At 47.8% G+C, this 24056-nt stretch overlaps 1 protein-coding gene across 1 annotated transcript in view; it reads right to left on the bottom strand.

The window, feature by feature from the left end:
* Positions 1-23435, bottom strand: part of LOC147663459 (renin receptor-like) — a 42337-nt gene extending 18902 nt beyond the window's left edge. Inside the window, exons 1-3 of the mRNA XM_086950435.1 lie at positions 23205-23435; positions 20118-20171; positions 18335-18484 (exon numbers count right to left, since the gene is read on the bottom strand). Of these exons, the coding sequence (XP_086806561.1) occupies positions 18335-18484; positions 20118-20171; positions 23205-23435 (435 nt within the window). The remainder of the gene's footprint in view (positions 1-18334; positions 18485-20117; positions 20172-23204) is intronic.
* Positions 23436-24056: the final 621 nt, after the last annotated feature.

The raw sequence follows: 24056 nt of genomic DNA, 5'->3' as shown, positions 1-24056 counted from the left end.
TTTTAGCAGCTAGATTGGGATCAGTAATGGGGGAAATAATCCATCAAGATCAAAAGGGATTCATTAAAGGGCGTCAGCTCTCTGACCTAACATATGATCTAGTGGGGGCAATCGACATCGCCTCAGCTTTTTCTATCCCACTGGCAACCCTTGTAGGAGAGTAGGGTCTGCAATCCTATGATCACCCAGATTTTTTGCTTTTGTTTCACTGGTTTACGACTTTCTCTGGCTGTGGGCCTGCCAATCAGACCCACAGCCTGGCTGTTCTCTTTCTAAATTACGAGATGTACCCTAGGTGCATTTACCAATTGGTACTGGGCCACCTTATCAGACCCTGTAACCCAGGGCGTAGGTGTACCCAGGGCCGTCAGGGGCTGCAGCATGTATTATGCCACCCCTGGCTGGCCTCCTAAAGTTGACACAACTGGCTGCATGACAGCTGGGGCAAAGTCGTGTAATCACCCTTTGCTATAGATATAGTAGCCCTATATCTAACCCCCCAATGGACACCCGAGTTCCTATCAGTCACTCCTATGGCAGGCCTTGACAATCCTGAAGGCAGGGTGCATGGGCTCGCGTGAACTAAGCTCTGGCCCGAGCCGAGCCCGGTTGCAGCTTGCGGAATCAAGACCCAATGGCTGTTCCATGATAACGCGTACCATATCGGTAACTTCGGTGTCGCGTTATCAAGACATGTCGAGTAAGGTGTCATACGAATCGGGATGCTGCCCTCTCACCACCTCTGGCGACGAGGTTAGCGTTCCGCCCTTCTAGAGGGACACGACATGTACGTAACTGTGAACCCCGGTTAAAGTTAACGAAGGCCTCAGCTCCACAAAATGGATGCTGCCACCACAGACACAAGTCTGACCTCCTGCTGCTGGGAGTCCTTCCAGCGAGGAGCACTTGGACAAAGGGTTTCCTGTCGAGGGCGGTGTTCGCACCGTCCCAGACAGGGTTTGTGTATTCTGGGTAGGTAGGGCTTTTGCGAGAAGGTGACTGCGGAGTGGCACCCCGGTGCTCACTACGCATCTGCCGGTTAGAACCAGTTCCAGGGGCGACAGCCCTGGCCTGGGGAAAGTCCGGCAGGGGAGAGGGGTGTAACTACCCCCCTTCCTGGTCCCACCCTTAGGGCAGGACCTAGTCATGTACCCACCCCTTTCTTTAGGATAAAGGCCGGAGCGGGGACCCTTCCAAATTAGATCATCTTTGAATCAAGAATACTTTCTACGAAAGGACTTCAAGACTCTTCTTAAGATTTCTCCCTTGTGGCTAAGGAGTAGTCACCCTGCATCAGCAGGCACCATCTAAGAACTCTGCGGTTTGCTGTAAGTCCTTCCTCAAGGAATCCGACGGCCCAGCTCGACGAGAACCGGCTTCCCTGGCACCTCTGACCTCTACCCACGTCATCAGCTCAGCTGTGATCTGTGGGTGCGACGAGACCTCGAGGGACCGGCCATCATCAGAACCTGCACGCTCTTAAAAACCAGCACGACCATCGAGGTAACTCTCTGGTGAGTGCTCTGGGGTCCGAGAAGCCCCGACCCTGAGCCGCTCCAGCACCGAAGTGCAGTCTCCCAGCATCTCCACGATCTGCGTGGGGCCCTTCTGCTCGCTGCTCAGCACGTTGTCTGGTCACTGGCCGCTGGCTTGTGCCCTTCTGTGACGACGACCAAGAATCAACACTGCCGGTCTGGTTGCTCCAGACTGGCCCCTGCTTCCATCTTTTGAGAAGCACCCCGGACCCTCCTGGTCCACACAAGACGCCGACAGCGACATCCGTCGTGGGACAGCTCGCACCTCCACCGTGGTCGCCGACAACGCCTCCTGGTCCGTGAGACTGCAGAGCCTAGCGTCGCCCACTCACCTGGTCGAGGTGACGGCCAACCGGTGCCTTCCTGGTACCCTCTAACTACTGGCTAGTAGTACGAACTTGGTCCCCTCTGCTTTCAGGTTTCATCAATCTCTACGAACTATTCAACACTGGTCGCCGGCCAGCAACTCCTTTTCTTCCGGCTCCTGGCTCGTCAGCGAAGACCCCGACGCCTGTAAGACTTGCAGCCGCAGCCCTCGTGGCTAGGTAACTCGGCATTTCGGTGCCTGCATAGCCTCCTTACTCTAGGGTCCCGAGTCCCTCGCTTCCGACTTGCCTTAACCTTTCCGTGTCCTCTGACACTTGTCTTTAAACTGTGCACTTGAAGTATCTGCTAAAGCGATTTGGTTTGTGCTTAGTACCCTGTCCTCTTAAAGAGTACAGGGCTGTTGTGATTCTTAATAAATATACTGTTTATTTTCATAACACTTGTGTGGTGTCCTTTCACTGGGTGTTCAAGGGGTACATGTGTGGTAAACAGCTGGCTTAACACGCCCTCTCGAGTCTTTAGCCTTAGACTGCTCGTATCCACGCTACTAGGATAGCTGGTCTATAGGTTGACTTACAACCAAACACCATAAGGGTCGTTGGAACGATACATAGCGGTCGCTAGAATAGCGAACGTTGCATATCGGGCCAACTTCTCACATTGGTGAGCAGCGGTTGGGATTTGAGCTTGCTGTTGTTTTACCACACGTATCCTAAGAATATCTTGTTGAAAGATCGCACAAGTACTGTTAGTACATATAACTAAAAGCTTAGAATACTCTGAGTTCTACTGAACCAGCTGTTGTAGCTCCTCAAGGCTTAGCACACCTTGGCTACAACTCTTAGCAAGGGAAAAGTAGGAAAACACATAGTGTAGGTAGGTGCATCACTTACACCACACTAGAAACAGTATGTCGGGCCAAGGAGGAAACTCTGAGTCTCCCCTTGTGTCAGTTGACCCTCCACAGGTCATCCCTTCAGGATATACTGTGCTGAGCTTCAAGGAGTTAAGACGATTGTGTCACTCCCGGAAGATTCAGCAGGGGTCTAACCCCACAACGTCCTTTCTGATTGGTCTCTTGGAGACTTATGATGCCAGGAGAGCTGAGAAACTTCGTAGCTCTTCTAATCCAGAAGGAGACATGCCTCCCCTCGAGGGAACCCGGGACGATCCTGACCTCATTCACCTCGCAACCGAGAACGAGGATGTGGAGGAGGATGAGGATGAGGATCTCTCTGGGGACGAGGCAGATAAGGGACAGGTAGAGGTCGTCAGACTAAGCAGGTCCAACTTAAGCAAACATGATAGCGGTACTGGGGGACCCCTGGGCCCACTATCAGGTCAGCTTAACGTGGGGAATGGACGAGCCAGATCTCTATCAAGAGGCTCTGGCAGATCCCTTCATACCAACGGCTCTCACAACTCTTCTCAAAGAGGGATGACGTCCCCTCAGAGGAGAGTGTACGAAGCGAAGGAAAGAGCAGCTAATCTGCGGATCGAAAGGGAAGAACTTGCCCTGGCCAAGGAAAAGCTTGCTTTCGCTAGAGAGCAACAGTTAAGTGGGGCAGTCCCCACTGGTGGCAGCAATGTACCTAGTAATAGGGAAAAGAGTTTCGATACGAAACACCTTGGGAAGATAGTGCCCCCCTTTAAACAAGGGGACGACATCCACAAATGGATTACTGCTTTGGAGAGGGCCTGCACTGTGCAAGGCGTTCCCCAGAGTCAGTGGGCAGCTATCTTGTGGCTCTCCTTTGAAGGTAAAGGAAGAGACAAGCTCCTCACCACAAGGGTAGAGGACGCTAACAATTACCAAGTCTTGAAGAATACACTCGTTGAAGGGTTCGGCCTAACCACTGAGCAGTACAGGGTGCTGTTCAGGGATACCCAGAAAACGCAGTCTCAAGACTGGTCTGATTTTGTCGATTGTGCCACTAAGGCTTTTGAGGGCTGGTTGCTGGGCAGTAAGGTTACTGATTACAAAGGATTGTATAATTTGATGATGAGAGAACAAATTTTAAACAATTGTCAGAACCAGTTGTTGCATCAGCATCTTGTCGACTCGGATCTGACCTCTCCTCAAGAATTGGGGCAGAAGGCAGACAAATGGGTTCGTACGAGAGTTAAACAGAACCAGGGCCAGAATCAAGGTGGTCAGAAGAAAGCAGACCAGAAGGGTAAAGATTCTAAGGGGGAACAAAATGACCAGAAGTCTTCGACAGGTCCCCAACAACCCAAAGAGGGTGGGGGTCAGGCTCCCCAAAAGAAGAAAGAAGGCCAATCCAAACGATGGTGCCAGTACTGTAAAAGTAAGTCTCACTGGTTTAGTGAGTGCACCAAGAAAGGAGGAGGGCAGACTCCTGCCACTGCAGCCCCTAAGGCACCTGTGCCCCCTAGTACAGTCAGCAGTGGTAGTGCGCCTCCCAAGGGTTTAGTAGGGTTAACCCTGGGTTCTGAGGGGCGTGACAACTTAGTTGGCACACTCACTCAGGCTGTCCTTGTCAGTACAGGGGACGTAGACGTGTCCCCTGACGTAAGCCCCAATACTTTGGGCAAATACAGACAGACGCCTTTTATAAATGGAAAGATGGCTCAGGCCTATAGGGACACTTGTGCCAGCGTCACCATGGTGACGCCTAACTTTGTGGACCCTGGACAGATCATGCCAGGTACAGAATTCCTGGTGACCAATGCAAGCAATGTCACTACCAATCACAGTATGGCAATTGTAGCTTTCTCCTGGGGAGGGGTAACTGGCCAAAAGAAGGTTGTAGTTAGTCCAGACCTCCCAGTGGATTGTTTGTTGGGCAATGATTTGGAGTCGTCACAATGGTCAGAAGTGGAGCACCGGACTCACATGGAAATGTTAGGTTTGCCAGCACATGTGTTCGCTGTGACTAGGTCACAGGTCAGGAAATGCCCCACTGAACAGGTGCTGGATCCTGGAACAACGGACCAGACACCTCCCAAGAAAAAGAGCAGTAGGGTTAAGGCTGCGCCTTCCCCCTTGCCCCAGGTCGAGGATCAAGTCTCAGAGGAGGCTGACCTACAGGAATTGAGGGAAACTGAGCCGAGAGAGTTCGAACTTGATCAAGTTGAATTCTTGGGCTCAGGGGGACCCTCAAGGGAAGATCTGGGGAAGGACCAATTAGACTGCCCTTCTCTTGAACCCCTCAGACAGCAGGCTGCTGCTGAGGCTGCTGGGAACGCCACAGGTACCCACAAGGTATACTGGGAAGATGGACTCCTGTACACTGAGGCAAAAGACCCCAAGCCTGGCATGACCAGGAGGCTGGTCGTCCCCTTGTCTCAGCGTGGTTTCCTACTTACCTTGGCCCACGAGATTCCCTTAGCAGGTCACTTAGGCCAGACGAAAACGTGGGACAGGCTTGTCTCGCACTTTCACTGGCCTCACATGAACGAAGATACCAAGGAGTTTTGCCGCTCCTGTGTCACTTGCCAAGCCAGTGGTAAGTCAGGTGGCACGACAAAGGCCCCCCTTATACCAATGCCTGTGGTGGGGGTGCCCTTTGAACGGGTGGGGATCGACATCGTCGGTCCCATGGAACCACCGACAGCATCAGGGCACAAGTTTATACTGGTGGTAGTGGATCATGCCACCAGGTATCCTGAAGCTATTCCCCTTAGGACCACTACAGCACCTGTTGTGGCAAGAGCCCTAGTTGGAGTATTCTCCAGAGTGGGCTTCCCTAAGGAGGTCGTCTCCGACAGAGGTGCAAACTTTATGTCGAGCTACTTAACTGCTATGTGGAAGGAATGTGGTGTCAACTACAAGTTCACTACACCCTATCATCCACAATGCAATGGGCTTGTTGAGAGATTCAACAGGACCCTAAAAGGGATGATTCATGGACTACCGGAAAAGCTTCGGCGTAGATGGGACGTCCTGATCCCCTGCCTCTTGTTCGCCTACAGAGAAGTCCCACAGAAGGGGGTTGGCTACAGCCCTTTTGAACTTTTGTACGGGCATCCTGTAAGAGGACCCCTGTGTTTGGTGAAGGAAGGATGGGAGAGACCTCTCAAAAAGCCTGCAGCCAACATAGTGGACTATGTGCTCGGCCTCCGCTCGCGGATGGCTGAATACATGGAAAAGGCATCCGAAAACCTTAAGGCCAGCCAAGAACTCCAAAAAGCTTGGCATGACCAAAAGGCTGTCTTGACTGTTTACCAGCCCGGACAGAAGGTGTGGGTGTTGGAGCCAGTGGCCCCAGCAGCACTCAAGGACAAATGGTCCGGGCCCCACACCATCCTGGAGAAAAAGGGAGAGGTCACCTACCTGGTCGACCTGGGAACTCCCCGGAGCCCCCACAGGGTGCTTCATGTCAACAGGCTAAAAGCATATGTCGACAGGAAGGACATGAGTTTGCTCATGGCCATAGATGAGGGACAGGAGGAGGAGAGTGACCCTCTCCCCGACCTGCTCTCTCAGAATCCTGACGATGGCTCGGTAGATGGTGTTGTCTTTTGCGGCAGCCTCTCCGACCATCAGCAGAGCGACTGTAAACAGGTTCTTCAGTCGTTCCGACATCTGTTTTCTCTGACACCCAGTCAGACCGATTGGTGCACCCATGAAGTCGACACTGGTGACAGCCTGCCCGTAAAGAGTAAAATCTACAGGCAGCCTGATCACGTCAGAGACTGCATCAAAAGTGAAGTGCAGAAAATGTTGGAGCTGGGAGTCATTGAACCCTCGGATAGCCCTTGGGCTAGTCCCGTAGTTCTAGTGCCGAAACCTCACACCCAGGGTGGTAAGAGAGAGATGAGGTTCTGCGTAGACTACAGGGGTCTCAATGCAGTCACTAAGACTGACGCCCACCCAATACCAAGGGCAGACGAGCTTATTGATAGGCTGGCTTCGGCCAACTACTTAAGCACGTTTGACCTGACAGCTGGGTATTGGCAAATCAGGTTAGCTGAGGACGCCAAGCCTAAGACAGCATTTTCAACCCCTGGTGGGCATTATCAGTTCGTGGTGATGCCCTTTGGTCTGAAAAATGCACCTGCCACCTTCCAACGGTTGGTGAATCATGTCCTTACTGGGCTGGATGACTTCTGTGCGGCGTATCTTGACGATATTGCTGTCTTTAGCTCCACCTGGGAGGATCACCTGGTCCACCTGCGGAAGACGTTAGAGGCACTGCAAGCAGCAGGTCTCACTATCAAGGCTACCAAGTGCCAGATAGGGCAGACACAGGTTGTATACCTGGGCCACCTTGTAGGTGGAGGTCAGGTTCAGCCACTGGAGAGCAAGATACAGTCAATCAGGGACTGGGCTCCTCCAACCACCCAGACTCAGGTTCGAGCTTTCTTGGGCCTGACTGGATACTACAGGAAGTTTGTCAGGAACTATGGGTCCATCGTGACACCATTAAATGAACTGACAAGTAAGAAAATGCCAAAAAAGGTTCAGTGGACAGCGAGCTGTCAAAAAGCATTCGATGACCTAAAGCAGGCCATGTGCACGGCGCCTATCCTCAAGAGTCCGGACTACTCCAAACCATTCATTGTCCAAACAGATGCTTCTGAGTTGGGTGTGGGAGCTGTTCTTTCTCAACTGAATTTTGATGGTCAAGACCAGCCCATTGCTTTTATAAGCAGACGGCTGACCCCTAGAGAGAAGAATTGGTCAGCTATTGAGAGGGAGGCCTTTGCTGTGGTTTGGGCCCTGAAGAAGCTGAGGCCATACTTGTTTGGCACTCACTTCAAGATTCAGACCGACCATAAGCCCCTCTTGTGGCTAAATCAGATGAAGGGTGAAAACCCCAAACTGCTTAGGTGGTCCATTTCCCTACAGGGGATGGACTTCACAGTGGAACATAGACCTGGTACTGATCATGGCAATGCCGATGGGCTCTCCAGATATTTCCACTTAGAACAAGAAGACTTACCTGGTCAAGGTTAGTTAGTTGTTCCGACGTTTGGGGGGGGGGTCATGTAGGAGAGTAGGGTCTGCAATCCTATGATCACCCAGATTTTTTGCTTTTGTTTCACTGGTTTACGACTTTCTCTGGCTGTGGGCCTGCCAATCAGACCCACAGCCTGGCTGTTCTCTTTCTAAATTACGAGATGTACCCTAGGTGCATTTACCAATTGGTACTGGGCCACCTTATCAGACCCTGTAACCCAGGGCGTAGGTGTACCCAGGGCCGTCAGGGGCTGCAGCATGTATTATGCCACCCCTGGCTGGCCTCCTAAAGTTGACACAACTGGCTGCATGACAGCTGGGGCAAAGTCGTGTAATCACCCTTTGCTATAGATATAGTAGCCCTATATCTAACCCCCCAATGGACACCCGAGTTCCTATCAGTCACTCCTATGGCAGGCCTTGACAATCCTGAAGGCAGAGTGCATGGGCTCGCGTGAACTAAGCTCTGGCCCGAGCCGAGCCCGGTTGCAGCTTGCGGAATCAAGACCCAATGGCTGTTCCATGATAACGCGTACCATATCGGTAACTTCGGTGTCGCGTTATCAAGACATGTCGAGTAAGGTGTCATACGAATCGGGATGCTGCCCTCTCACCACCTCTGGCGACGAGGTTAGCGTTCCGCCCTTCTAGAGGGACACGACATGTACGTAACTGTGAACCCCGGTTAAAGTTAACGAAGGCCTCAGCTCCACAAAATGGATGCTGCCACCACAGACACAAGTCTGACCTCCTGCTGCTGGGAGTCCTTCCAGCGAGGAGCACTTGGACAAAGGGTTTCCTGTCGAGGGCGGTGTTCGCACCGTCCCAGACAGGGTTTGTGTATTCTGGGTAGGTAGGGCTTTTGCGAGAAGGTGACTGCGGAGTGGCACCCCGGTGCTCACTACGCATCTGCCGGTTAGAACCAGTTCCAGGGGCGACAGCCCTGGCCTGGGGAAAGTCCGGCAGGGGAGAGGGGTGTAACTACCCCCCTTCCTGGTCCCACCCTTAGGGCAGGACCTAGTCATGTACCCACCCCTTTCTTTAGGATAAAGGCCGGAGCGGGGACCCTTCCAAATTAGATTTTTGAATCAAGAATACTTTCTACGAAAGGACTTCAAGACTCTTCTTAAGATTTCTCCCTTGTGGCTAAGGAGTAGTCACCCTGCATCAGCAGGCACCATCTAAGAACTCTGCGGTTTGCTGTAAGTCCTTCCTCAAGGAATCCGACGGCCCAGCTCGACGAGAACCGGCTTCCCTGGCACCTCTGACCTCTACCCACGTCATCAGCTCAGCTGTGATCTGTGGGTGCGACGAGACCTCGAGGGACCGGCCATCATCAGAACCTGCACGCTCTTAAAAACCAGCACGACCATCGAGGTAACTCTCTGGTGAGTGCTCTGGGGTCCGAGAAGCCCCGACCCTGAGCCGCTCCAGCACCGAAGTGCAGTCTCCCAGCATCTCCACGATCTGCGTGGGGCCCTTCTGCTCGCTGCTCAGCACGTTGTCTGGTCACTGGCCGCTGGCTTGTGCCCTTCTGTGACGACGACCAAGAATCAACACTGCCGGTCTGGTTGCTCCAGACTGGCCCCTGCTTCCATCTTTTGAGAAGCACCCCGGACCCTCCTGGTCCACACAAGACGCCGACAGCGACATCCGTCGTGGGACAGCTCGCACCTCCACCGTGGTCGCCGACAACGCCTCCTGGTCCGTGAGACTGCAGAGCCTAGCGTCGCCCACTCACCTGGTCGAGGTGACGGCCAACCGGTGCCTTCCTGGTACCCTCTAACTACTGGCTAGTAGTACGAACTTGGTCCCCTCTGCTTTCAGGTTTCATCAATCTCTACGAACTATTCAACACTGGTCGCCGGCCAGCAACTCCTTTTCTTCCGGCTCCTGGCTCGTCAGCGAAGACCCCGACGCCTGTAAGACTTGCAGCCGCAGCCCTCGTGGCTAGGTAACTCGGCATTTCGGTGCCTGCATAGCCTCCTTACTCTAGGGTCCCGAGTCCCTCGCTTCCGACTTGCCTTAACCTTTCCGTGTCCTCTGACACTTGTCTTTAAACTGTGCACTTGAAGTATCTGCTAAAGCGATTTGGTTTGTGCTTAGTACCCTGTCCTCTTAAAGAGTACAGGGCTGTTGTGATTCTTAATAAATATACTGTTTATTTTCATAACACTTGTGTGGTGTCCTTTCACTGGGTGTTCAAGGGGTACATGTGTGGTAAACAGCTGGCTTAACACGCCCTCTCGAGTCTTTAGCCTTAGACTGCTCGTATCCACGCTACTAGGATAGCTGGTCTATAGGTTGACTTACAACCAAACACCATAAGGGTCGTTGGAACGATACATAGCGGTCGCTAGAATAGCGAACGTTGCATATCGGGCCAACTTCTCACAACCCTCACCCTAGACGCAGCTAAAGCTTTCGACAGGGTAAACTGGCCCTATTTAAACGACGTTTTAAAGAAGGCCAACTTAGGGGAGAAACTCTGTCGAACAATAAAACTTATATATAAATCACCAACAGCGCGGCTTCTAATAAATGGCAAACTGTCTGAATCGTTCAGGATCTTTAGAGGCACAAGACAGGGCTGCCCGCTTTCCCCCCTCCTCTTCAACCTATACATAGAACCGTTTGCAGAAGTTCTCAGACGAGAAGATTCTATTCCATCTTTTAGGTTCGGGGATTGGGAAAAGCGGGTAGCCTTGTACGCAGATGACATCTTGGTCTTTACCTCAGACCCGGAGATCGCTCTACCAGTAGTCATCGAGAGAGCCGAAGATTTCGGCCGTATCTCGGGCTATGAGATAAACGCCTCCAAAACAGACATTATGGCATGGAACATACCTGACCTGCGGTTAAACAAATCAAACTCAATGAGATATTTGGGAATTCGGATAGTGCAAGACATCGCACAAATTGCCCAAGTCAATCTTGAGAGAATTCTTAAGGAAATTAAAAAATCTTTAAAATCTTGGTCTAATCTCCCACTAACTATCCTAGGCAGAGTAAGTCTGATAAAGATGTCAATTCTTCCCAAGTTTACCTTCTTATTTAACACGATCCCCCTCGCATTTGATAAAACAGCGCTAGAGAAATGCCAGAGAGAGCTTAACTCCTTCGTTTGGGGATATAAGTCAGCAAGAATATCCTGGAAAAAGCTGAGGAGGAGGAGGGAAAAGGGGGGCCTATCCCTACCCGATCTACAATACTACGCGTGGGCATTCCAACTATCTCATTCGAGAATGCTCTTAAAAGTGCCATCTAACACATCAATAGGTATCATGTTCATGGCAATGCTGATTGGTGCTGGCTTACCAACTAACGGCTACATGTTCAAGTTTGGAGAACAGAAATACTTCAAGAAAGTTAAATTAAAAATTCTTATGTCCCAAGCGAAGCTATGGTCACATATAAGGAGGAACCTGGGTTTGTCATACTACTCCAACCTTGCGCCCATCTGGGAATCCCCAGGGCTCCCTTCCTGCTGGGATGATAGGCTTACTATTCCGTTGAGAGCAGGAGGGATACTAACATGGGGAGAAGTGTTGACAGGTGACTCTCTGAGGCCCTGGGAGGATTTGCGGGAGCAGCGGGGGATAGAGCTCTCGAGGTTTAAGTATCTACAATTAGATAGTTGGGTTAAGGCAACAAACAGGTCTGGGGTACCATTAGGGAAGCATAGCATCACCGAAGAGAAATTGGTAGCGCAACCTGCAGGGGGTAAAGAGGTCTCGATATGGTACTGGTGCCTGCTAGAAGAGATAGACAGAGATTTCACCCTACCGGAACAACTATGGGGCTCAGATCTGGGGGCCCAGAGCATCGAAACCTGGCAGAATTCCTGTACCCTATTATATAAATGTGTCAAACCCGCATGGCTTAGGCGTAATCATTTTTTTACAATTCACCGTGCATATTTTACACCGCTAAAACTTTCTAAATTTATCCCAGGGAAGAAATGTAATAAATGTGGCCATATCGCAGCCTCAGACATCCATATGTTCAAAGAATGCCCCAACATATCACAATTTTGGAATGAAGTTAAAGCAACTCTGGACTCTATTCTTAATATTTCGATCTCCATCACACTCTCCTTGATTATATTTGGATGGGACAACAATATAAAGGGCCACGCTAGGACATTTCTGTTTTTTGCCATACTGCTTGCAAGAAGAGAGATATGCAAGGTTTGGATTGAAAATTCAGCACCAACCCACGCAAACTGGCTGTCGTCTCTCTACGCAACCTCAAAAACTGATTTGAGGAGATCAGGCGGTGAGCGTAGCCGTATCTTTTGGGACGTTTTGGTTCGTTGGAGACAAGAACCGGGGTTCTTTTTTTTTTTTTTTTTCCCCCGGTCCTATGATTATGCCTTGAAACTCCAAGAACTAGGCCCCCCCCAGTCGGCTCAGAATGGCTAGTTCAACTGAATAAAACTTCAAGTTTGGAGTCTTTTCCCACGATACTCTTCGGGCCATATATTGCCGAGTTCCACCTAATAGAGCACAGGATGCTGAGGAAACTCTGCACCTGGATTGAGTGGTTGGCAGTTGGAGGCTAAATAAGAGGTGGTCAGGCAAATGAGGATAAAGAAAAAAAAAAAAAAATGGGTAGGGGTAGCGCAGAAGCACTGTGCAGTAGTGTGGCTCACTGGTTAGAGGCGGCAGACCCGAGAGCAGAGGACGGCCCGGGACCAGGGTTCGATTCCCGACGCGGCAGGTTTCTGGACCAGGGTCAGCGGACTCGATAATTCTCTCGCCTCGGTGCCCACTCTGATCAGCGATCACACTCGGCAACTCTGGGCATAAGCTTGCCTCATCTGCACTAACGGCCCCACCAGACCGCCGGGGATGCCTGGTCTCACCCTGGAGATACCCATTAAGGGACCATCTCTCAGGGAAGCCAGGAAGGGTTTCGCAGCGGTCGAAGCGCGGAGATACTCCTCCGGGAGTCTATCCTAGCGCTATATAAACCCACAATTAATTAATTTTTTAATTAATGAACAGGCAGGTAAGGCACTTTGTTTGCAATACTTTTTTAATCAAAATAGAGATCATAGCAATTTCATTGCCTGCTTCTAAAATGTACATTGGTACCGGGAATATAGGATCCTCTCACAAAATCAAATATGTTCATAAAGGCAAGTAGCACCTTACAATGGGACTTCTTTCATCCAGAAACTGAAAACTGTCGAACCATCAAGGGGAAAGCTTTTTTAGAGAGGAACAGGAGGTAGATCGGAAGGATAACACTACTCTTGGAGACACCTTAAGCCACTGTACCGAACCCATCCCAATCATATTCTATGTCCCCTAAAATTGAGGCTATCTTGAAAAATGAAACTTAGATGGACTGTAAAGCAGAGAGATCAATTTACTGGTCCATCTACCAAAATATTGCTGTGATGGCCACGTACAACTAGATCATACAAATGTTGTTGTTGAGTCTATGCTTCCTTTGCAATAAATGACAGAAGCCTATGTTTAGGTCTCATAAATGCAAGAGCAGTGACCATTGCCACAGATGGTCCCATCCCTGAAGGCTGTGCATTCCTTGAAATGAGAATTCTCAGACTCCAAAATGGTGCCAGACCCGAAAAAGCTGAAAGGCCATAATTAATTGTACACAAATGCTGTCAATCCAGCTCAAAGTCTAACTATTTGGACTAGTCTCTGAAGTCTTTTTTTCTTTACTTAAAAAAAATAGCAATACTTAATTTTATTGATCATAAAACACAATGAATAAACGGCAGAAAAAATACATAGACAAAAATACCACAACTCGTGGTTTGGGCTTAAATGCAATTTCTCACAATAGGTGTTTTTTGGCAGAGCATAAGGGTTTAGACCTTTCAGACCATTCGAATTACCTTCTTCAACTAGTTTGATTAACAGTGACCGACCGATTACAAAGATTCACCTCTGCAAAAGAACTGAACTAACAGCTCCCTGTGGTCTTTGAAGGATACCTGCCCCTAATTCAAAAAACAAGGCCCAGTCCTCATCCCTCTACTACCACCCATGTCCAAAATATACACTCCATGCTCAGTCATGGGAAGCCACTGGCTTCAGTAAGTCTCACTCAACCTTTCTCCCTTCACAAAAAGCTCTTGTCGATTACGTTTAGGATTTTCCTGTACAGCTTCTAGTGCTACTTCTGGTAAAATCATGATCTCATGATCTTTTAAGAGAAAGGAAGAAAGTACACGTTGCTTATTCTTAAAAGATGTTATCTTGAAACCACGTTTTTAGCTTGGGAATTTGAGGATTGCCCTTAGTTCATTAACTAATTGAAAATCTGTGTTAGATTTGATTCTGTGGGGCCCATCAATGCAACAGGTTGCACCACAGCATCCATGCTGAATGATACCATGATTCAAACTGAAATAAACTACTGGAGATCCTTCCCTTCTACTAAAGGTGGAAGACAGTACCCTGTGTGCATTCATGGCCTCATTATGCTTAATAATTTTGATGACGCTTTTCTTCAGTCATGGGCACTACAGTAAAGGTGAAGCACAATTCTTACATATTTGTGACAAACATGCGACAATGTTTCATCTTTTTACCACACCACACTTTTAGCAGACCGGTAAAGCCATGACTGCTGTTTGTAATTCATTTCTGTTATGGTTAATTTATTTCGTTATTTGCAGTGCACAAAAAGGGTGGACTAGAGAGAGAGGTAAACATCGCTCTAGTATGTTTCAATAACTTGTCAGACCTAGAAACGGAAATTCATTTACCACACCTCAAAGCTCTGAAGCACCTTTCTGAGTCTGCGATCTTTACTTCATTTTAATTAAAATAAAAGCATACTTGTGTGTGATCTGTAAATGTGACCTTTAAAAACAAACAAAACAAGCATTTGCAATGCAATAGGTCTCGCATTTACGAGAGTTTGAGCTATTGGCATTGTAAATGACAATGCCTTTTATTTATGTTTTGGTTTCTAAAACATACATAAAAGGCATTGTCATTTACAATGCCAATAGCTTAAGCTTGCGTAAATGCGAGACCTATTGCATTGCAAATGCTTGTTGTTATATAGTGCGAACTCGACCCGAAGGTATTGGAGCTCTTTACATGAGCACCAGTTACGTTACACAATGACACATTTTTTAGGTGGCACGGGGAGACTAAGTGATTTGCCCAGAATCACAGGATGTTGGGCCGACACCGAGGCCCGAACCAGTTTCCCCAGGTCCAAAGTTGGCAGCTCTGACCGTTAAGCCACATCATGCCCCCCAGCTGTGCCATTCCCTCTACACTCGTCACTCCTGCCCATTAGTAATTATCAACACTTGCCCTACATCCCCACTCTTCATTTCCAGAGGCATCCCCTACTCCTCCCTCTTACATCACCCATCCTTACTAGAAGCTTCATCCCCAATCCCTCCCCCCACACATGAGAACACGATCCTCATTGTTACAGACTGCGGCACTGCCTTCACACGGTCTCCTCAACATCACATCCTTACTTACAGCTGCACCGCTCCCCTGGTACATCTCCTATTTCATCGCCCCCTGGGCCCACTCCCTTACAGCTGTTGAGTCGTCACTACTCATCTTCTCTCCGAGTCACCACGCATGCGCATAACTCACGGTTTGCCAGTGTGCCTTTTACTAACAGTGCCAGGATTTACACCTCCTAGCATCTGCATTTACTCACATCGTGTACACTACAAACACGACCGTCTAAATGAATCCCCCCAAATTAAGAACAGACAGATTTGCACTCTCCTTACAATTCAATGTTTCAATTCATTACATAAGCCATCTGCTTCAAAAGACATATCGACCCGCGCCCTAATAATACTGGCCCCCTGAGGCTCCTCTTGCAAGAACTTAAATGCACCCCCACCTTCGTCCACTGAAGATAATAGCTCATGTACGTGTGCAAAAGGAACACGGAGATGTGAACTACAAGGAGTTCACTTTCTCGTAAGATTTCGTTAACTAACATTATTTAAAGGAAAGACGGACCCCCGGTGTAATTGCAGGTTTACATAAATGTCCATAACGCAATAACACCGATATACCAACATATATACAGTTAAAACATGTAAAAGCAGCAATCAAACTCTCTCAAGCCCAAAAAAAAAAAACATACTCACACACATATACATATATATTGTTACACACGGTTCTGCCACTTATATAAATTCGGAACATTTCAATGTTTTGTACCCCCACACAATCTTCGGGTAAGTGGTGGGGTATTTTAGAGATGGGGGTCTGGCAGGTTGGCGCAGTCTAGGTATGGTTTACGCAACGGATATGGGTTGTTTGGGGCAATTAAAGTATGCATGACTGCGTTCATGCGGGTGGCTGTGTGCCAGTGATTGGATGTGTGCCACTGTACTAGTATTTTGCTGTGTGTATGCACACTGCTGATTGTTGCCATTTTCAGTGTGTAGCGCAGTGCCAGTGGTCCCAGAAATGTGTGCCATTCAGTGTGTGCATGTTAGCGTGTGCGGATCTCCGAGTCTGCACCCCAGCTACGCTCTTAGTTTGCATGGCTAGTGCCAGTGCATCTGTAGATGTGTTGTGTATGTTGGCGTGTGCCTGGCAGTGCCTGCACGCTACTCTTTGTGCATGGCATTGGATTTGCTGGTCCTCAAAACTATGTTGTCTATTTGCATTTCACTTTCAAGCATGTACGTGTATCAGAAGTATGTGTTTGTGCACTCGTCTCAAATCACACAAAAAACGTGCAGTAATTTACCACCTATTCTCTACATACAATTGTAATCTCTGTTAGTGTGTGCGCCTTCGCTATTACCATGTATGTGTGCATATGAATGCGCATCCACAAGCTTCGGATGTATGACATCACAACGCATGCTTTTACATCACAAGTTTTACAACGCATGCCTTTACAACGCATAGTGTTGAGGGGTGCTGGATAGTGAATAGTTTAATTTACTATTCCAACTCCAGTCCCCGTGGATAGTAGGGAAGGTGTTGGATGGAAAATTATTTCTATTCCCTATCCTAGAGCGCCCCCAGCGCAATGCGTTAATGGTTTGCGTTGTAAAAGTTGCGATGTAAAAGCACTGCGTGGTAAAAGTTGCGTTGTAAAGGATGTTTCCCACAAGCTTCACTTCCCAGAACACACACATGTAATAATAGGTCTGTGCTTAGCAGGAGCTGCAGTATGTATGCATACGCGTGTGCACTGCGAGAATAATTTGAACAGCTTGCTTAATTGGCACTACCTTGCTGGTGAATGAACCGCACTATCCAGTGATATGCATGTGCACAGTACTGACGTGTTGACAGCACGGAGGAGTGTGCACTGTACTGTGGGTGTTTTGTGTACTGCACCTGATTTATGTGTGCACGTCTCTGCCAAGTATATGCCTCATGCAGGACTGCACACGTTATTGGTCAGTTCACAATCGAAAGGACTGTGCACCAGGTTGTCGACAGCGAGTAGCTTCACAACCTTGTACATCACTGGCACTTATGTGCAAAATCAACACTTATGCACATTATTACTGGGTGTGCGTGGCACGAATGGCATCACTGCCGAGTGTGCATCGAGTGTCTGAGTGCACACAGTGAACAGCGTGTTTAAGTGTGCACAGCACTGGAATGTATGCAGTGCATGTAGGAGTTTCAACATCACTGGTGCAAGTGCAGAAGCATTCACGCTCTTGATGAGTTTTCAAGTGTGTGCCTGATCCTTCGTGGGCAGGGTTGAGTTCATCGTTGATTGTGCACATAAGTGTGTTCATTATTGGCGAGGGTGGAGGCATTTTCCATGATCAGCTATATCATTAACAGATTTGGACAGTACATTTAAAAATGCACGTTAGAAATAAGTGTACACAGTAACAAGCATTGGCAAGGTCAGCAAGTCATGCGGGCGCCTGTTGAGTTTTTAAGCATGGCGCCTGTGTTGCTGATAATGTTGAAAGTTGAGTGTGCGCCCAGGGGGCGGGATGGCAAAGAGGAGCAAGGTGCAATGATGGGAAAAGAAAAAAAAAAAGAAAAAAAAAAAAAGAAGAACAGAAGGTTTGCGGCTGTTAAAAATTAACGCGTGCCGGTTAGTAAAATAAAACAAATACATAGAAATTGAAAGCAGCAACATGCAAGGAAAAAAAGGTGCGCAACAGCAATAAGGAGCAAGCGGTCACGGTTCCTACAAAAAACAAGCATTGATCTCTTGTCTTTATGGGGCCATTTGTTTCTAATTAGAAACACATTGCCCCATAAAGATAAGATAGTACTTTGCGACAGACGCAAAGCAGGTGAGCCAGACCGGCTCGCAGGCAAAAGGGCATGAACCCAAAACCCTCATTTCCAATGGTAGGCCACCGCTTAGCATAAACGGTCTTGCCAGCCAATGGAAATGAAGGGCGGGTCTACAAGCCCTCTACTGAAACTCATCATCAACAATAAATCTCGCAGAGGCGAGCAACGCTTTGCGCTGCAACGCCACGCGAGACCTAAAAACCACCAGAGATAGTTCACAGAGACAATACATCCAAGGTTAGCTTTTCAGATGTACAGTATTATACATTTATGACACTTACCTGTTTAAGAGAGTCAGAAAGTATCTGAGAAGCATCCTTGAACTGCGAAGAGTCCTCCCCATAACGTTTACCAATCTCTTCCAAACCAGACAGCTCCAAGGAATAAATATCTGGTGAGTGGTCCTTGGCGAGATGCTTGTGTCTTGACAGCTTGCAGTGAAGAGAAGCAGGAAAGGAAGAAAAGTAATCATTGATGTTATGCCCCTCCCACCACAACACTCCGGAGGAGGAGGAAGAAGCCAATGACAGTCTACAATCAATGAATACTCCCTTGAAGGATCTAATATAGTGAAATGTTGGTTACATATTCTTTCTAAGCCACACACATCTACTGCTCCAACAATTATTATTTATCTGGTCTGACTATTGGGTATTGTATTTAACAAAGAACTACCTAAGGCTCCGAGCAGCAATTCCTATCAGCAGCATTCATTTTTGTTTAAAGTGGCTTAATGTTTTATATCTAATGACTTCTATTTTAGATCCTGGTGTTAAGAAACCAGTGTTCAGAAGCCCAGCTAGCTCTGAATTAAATCAGTTATAGTTCACATGGTGATCTTTGGTCATTGTCTCCTAATAAACTAAACAGAGGGTATATGGATTACTTCTAAAGTTAGTCTAATCTACGACAAGATTAATTGCTAAATTGCCCAATCAAAACTCATGAGCGGAGGAGAACTTATTTCAACCATTTGGGAGTAAAGGAAATCTGTCCAAGCCTGTTCTGCTCTCAATGTCCGATTATGAGGTGAGAAACTTGATTTTTTTTATAACACCCGCTGATAGACTAAAGTAGCATTGAGACAAATTTAAATATGATGGCATGGTTGTTAATTTTATTGTCATTTTAAATTCTGATTATAAAACTGCTTGATTGTTAACTTGAATTTTTTGACACTGTAATTAATCTTTTTGAGCATAAGTAATTGATTCCTAGGTTTTGATAACTCACTTGCATGTTTATATGGTTTTATAAATTGTATAAAAATAAATCTAAAACAATTATTTAAGATGGGCATCCTAAGCTAACACTAGGAGCTGCCAAGCGGAGTTAGACAGAAGAAAAATTTAAGGAGCACAAGAATGAAAGAGGAAGGATCTACAGGATATTAATGCATGTTTTATGCTAGTCTGTAATGGTGCTTATTAAAGGTTAAGAGTGTTTCGTAAAGACTGTTCCTAAAGCTGGGCACAATATGCATAATATTTATAAATCAACTTAGTAAGGACAAAACTGGACTGAAAGGGGAGGCTCTTACATGGCTTTCCAAGGAAAAAGCTGTAAATTCAACAAGGCTGGAAACTATTCTTAATTTGAGCTGGTGGTTGCCGTAAGGGGCACAACACTTATTTTTTGTATCAGATATTAACAGAGTGAAAGAGAGGGAAAAACACAAATTGAAAAGACTGACGTAGGGGAAGACAGCAAAAAGTCACTAACAGAAGCAGGAACCTGCAAGAGCGAGAAAAGGGACAGGGATTGTCTGATAGTGGATTAAAGACTACAGAGCCTTGGTTTTTGGCAGCTTGCCATTTAGTGTCTCCAGCCGCCAACTTCTGAGCACATGTTCTAGCACCATTACTTTTTCTTTCACAAATTAGGCAAGTTGGCAACATATGTACTACAGGATGCTTTCAGAGCAGTATAGCAAACACTACTACTACATGTTAACAGGGTGAAGGACTGAAAATGAATGAACTCCGCAACTATGGTGCCAAAATGCACTTTGCATTAGACGGACACTGACAAACTGATTGATGAAATAATTGACAGTTTACTCACCAGTGCAGAGATATCACGTAGGACTTGGAGTTCCGAAAGAAACAACAGGTCAACCTATAATGTCCGCAAACAAAAATATTTTTGACCGAATTATAACAAATTATTTACAAAAATCTCTTTCTAGTTTGAAGATTTCTTGCAGACATTTTAAAGTTAGGCCATAATCGATAACAATCTTTCTGGAGAATTCTCCATTTAATCCCAGATTTCTCACCTTTTTAATAAACCCTAGGTGTCACACTGGATTCAAAAACTTTTAGAGCAGTTCTCTTGAGCTCTGCTAGGTGGCATCATGATGCTATAAAAGCAAACTCCCATGCTTTGACTTGAGTTGCTTTCTAGACTGTCTGCACCCTCAGACGTGCAGTCTAATGGCTAATTGGTATGACCAGTGTGCAAATCTCTAGGTTGGCACCTTTTTAGATAGAAAAGGGTCCAGTTCACAGCCTGGGAAAATGTGAAGGTCAGTGAGGAATTTACAGTTAGATAGAATATCCACTAGAAAGACGGTTACTAAAGGCAAGTAACTTGTTCTTCTGGTAGATAATTTTTACCGTGATTCTTCATCTGGAGAATAGACACCATAGCAGTACCTTCCAACATGGTTGGTCTGTGAACTGGCTCAAACTAAACATTCCTGCAGGCCTTAGTGGGCAAAATGCTTTTCTTTCAGCATACTTGACTGTCTAGGAAGTAGCCCTTTGTAAACCCGTTTATCAAACTCACTGTAGTGGTAGCAGCTTTGGCCATGGTGAAATGAGCATGTATGCTTTATGGGGTCTGGTTTTCACCAGTGCGTAGTAGCTTTTTGTACAGGGAACAATCAATCAGGAGATGGTGAAATTTCGCACTGCTCTACCGTCCTTTGCTCCTGAAAACCCTGATAAGACCTGATCATCCACTTAATGCTCCTTCTATTTTCAATATTGAAATTCAATGCTCTTTAAGCAGCCAAACTATGGAGTTTACCTACCTCCTTACAGAGATGAGGTGGAGCAAAGAATGCTTGAAGCGTGATAGCCTGGCCGGCATTAAAAGGAGTAAGTATTTTATTTATAAATGGAATCTCGGTCCATAAAACCAACTTGGCAGGGAATAAGGTGGATGGACACAGAGCCTGAAGCTTACTCACACATTTAGCAGATGTTCTGGTAATTCGAAAGACCATCTTTAAGGTCAGAAGTCTCAAGGGACAATTGTGCAATGGCTCAAAAGGAGTGCATGTCAAAAAAGTGGGGACGGAGTTGAAGTCCTATCAAGGCATTAGCAAGGGTTTTGTTGAAAAGAAATGTTGCAACCCTTTCAAAAACCTCATCACAACAGGGGATTTAAAAAATAAAGGCTGATCTGCAACCACAAAGAAGCAGAAAGAGCTGCTAAATAGTCCAAAACAGTGCCCACAGCATGTCAGTGTTGGGCTAGGAACTGATCAAACAATGACATTTTAGAAAACTTGGCATTTAAAGGGTCAATTTGTCAGGTTCCCGACCCATCCAAAAATGTGTCCCAGTGGCTGGGGTAGACTGATGGAGGGACACCTTGCTGCCAAAAGGATATTAACAAACTTGAAGGAAGTCAACTGTCGCCAACTAATCTCCAAGAATGGAAATGCAAACTTTTTATTTTTTTTATAAATTCTTTTTATTGTTGCATCAGGCGAATCACAAAAAACAAAATAAAGACAGCGCGGAGGAGCGTCAACATTCCGCTCTCACCGCCATATGCGCAACTTTTTTACATCAGAGGGACACATCGTGTTCATCATGTTGAACTTATTTTGCATTTTTTCCTTAACTCCCCCCCCTTAAACTGCAAGAAAAGACGTCAACTGTAAACACACCATTGGAACCCCCCCCTCCCCCCTTCCCCCCCACCCAAGCAGCTTGTCACCCTTCCCAGCCTCCCCCCAACCCCCGAGTCCATCACATCCCTTCATTGTTATGTAGCATTCGATGCAGTCAACCCCGTGGCCTGAAACCCCCGAAAATCGCTATAAATGAGTCGGTGACAAATGTACCACCCCGGTGCCCCACCCCGCATTCCACCCTCTAACCCTGACAGTCCTTGGCCTCTTACTCCAACCCATGGTAGTGCCTCCACTTGGCCCATATTTTTCGGAATTTTCGAGGGCACCCTCTAGCTTTGTAGGTGACCCTTTCAGCTGCCATGTACAAATCCAAACCCCTTCTCCATTCTTCCAAGTCAGGTTTCCCGGGCGCCCCCCAGAGTCTCGCAATGTCTCTCTTCGCAACTACCAGAGCCAGCAGCAGGAAAATGAGCAGGGGGCGTGTGAGATCCACCTCTGTGGTCATGCCCAAAAGCGCCAGTTTGGGGTCCCTAGGTACATCTACCTCCAATATCTCACCCAGCTCACTGAAGACCTCATCCCAGTATTCTTGAATCACTGTACACCCCCAAATGATATGGAAGAAATCGCCTGTGTGGTGGTGGCATCGTAGGCAAGTTGTGTCGGCGATCCTCCCCATTCGAAAGAGTCTCACCCTGTCAAAATAGGCTCGATGAAGCACTTTAAACTGTATGAGACGGAGCCTCGACTGTATGGCTACTTCTCGCGGGTGCATGAGGATGAGTTCCCAGTCCAGGTTCTCCAGGGTGCCCACATCTGCCTCCCACCTCTCCCTCAGGGCCTGCATTCATCAGTGTTTTGTATGTCATAGACACCGCCCCCCTCTGTATCTGTTCCTGCAATAGACTGCCCTCTAATGGTGCAAACTGTGGTATGTCAGTGAGTGATATGTTTTGCGTCCCCCATGCATGTCGAAACTGCAGGTATTTGTAGTATTGGGTTTTCAGAAGGCCAAATTCATGCTGTAGTGCCTGGAAAGTTTTCAGTTCCCCCCTTGCGATCACATCCCCCACTGTGGAGATGCCGATATCGTCCCACCTGTGATAGCCCCTCAGTTTGTTCAGCTCAGCCAACCATTTACAAGACCATAGTGGTGTTAGACGGGTGGGCCTCTCATACCAGCCCATTCTCATAGTGGCTCTGCGCCACGCCGACAAGGTAATCCTGGTCGCAGGGAGGAGGTGACGGCCCCCCTTGCCCCCATACAAGAAATGCAGCACCGTCTTATTCTCCCATTTGGATCTCTCCAGTGCATATGTAGAGTGATCAGCTGGGGCGGGTATCCAATCATTGATCGGGGTAAGGTGCTCTGCCCAGTAGTAGGCCTCCAGATTAGGAAGCGAGATTCCCCCGCTGTATTGGTGGCGCTGTAAAGTTGTGAGCGCCACTCGAGGCTGCTTCCCCAGCCACAGGAAGGTGCGGAGATCGGCATGGATCTTGTTCACAGTCATGGTCGGTAGGGGATAATACTCATTTTGGAGTGCATACAGGAATTTCGGTAACAGGATCATTTTATAGAGGGCAGCCCGGCCTAATATGGTGAGCGGGAGCGGCCTCCACCTATCCATCTCCGCCTTCGCAGCCACCAGTACTCTATTGATATGTTCCGTGTATCAGCGTTGCCTATCGAGTGATAAAGACCCCAAGGTACCGAAAACCGTCCGTAGTGTGTATGAGCAGATCAGGGAGGCACTCCCCCCATGGAACCCCCTGCGGGTCGTAGAGGACCGATTTGTGCCAGTTATTAGTATGTCCTGCTACTGCCCCAAATTCGTCTAGCTCCTTGAATAGAGCCGGGATTGTCCTATCCGGGTTCGTCACGTATAGCAGCACATCATCCGCGTATAGAGAGATCTTCTCCTGGTTCGTGTCCGAGTCCCCCCAATGAAAGCCAGTGATAGCCTGGTTAAGCCGGATACGGATCGCGAGGATCTCGATCGTGAGGGTAAAGAGGAGCGGGGACAGCGGGCACCCCTGGCGGGTCCCCCTCTCTATCGGGAGTTCTCGAGACATTCGCCCGTTCATCCGTACTCGAGCCCTGGGGTTTGAATACAGTAGTCGCACCCAGTGCA

Source organism: Lissotriton vulgaris, unplaced genomic scaffold (assembly GCF_964263255.1).
Source record: "Lissotriton vulgaris unplaced genomic scaffold, aLisVul1.2 SCAFFOLD_1625, whole genome shotgun sequence".
Taxonomy (NCBI): Eukaryota; Metazoa; Chordata; class Amphibia; order Caudata; family Salamandridae; genus Lissotriton; species Lissotriton vulgaris.
This window is presented reverse-complemented; position numbering and strand designations above follow the sequence as displayed.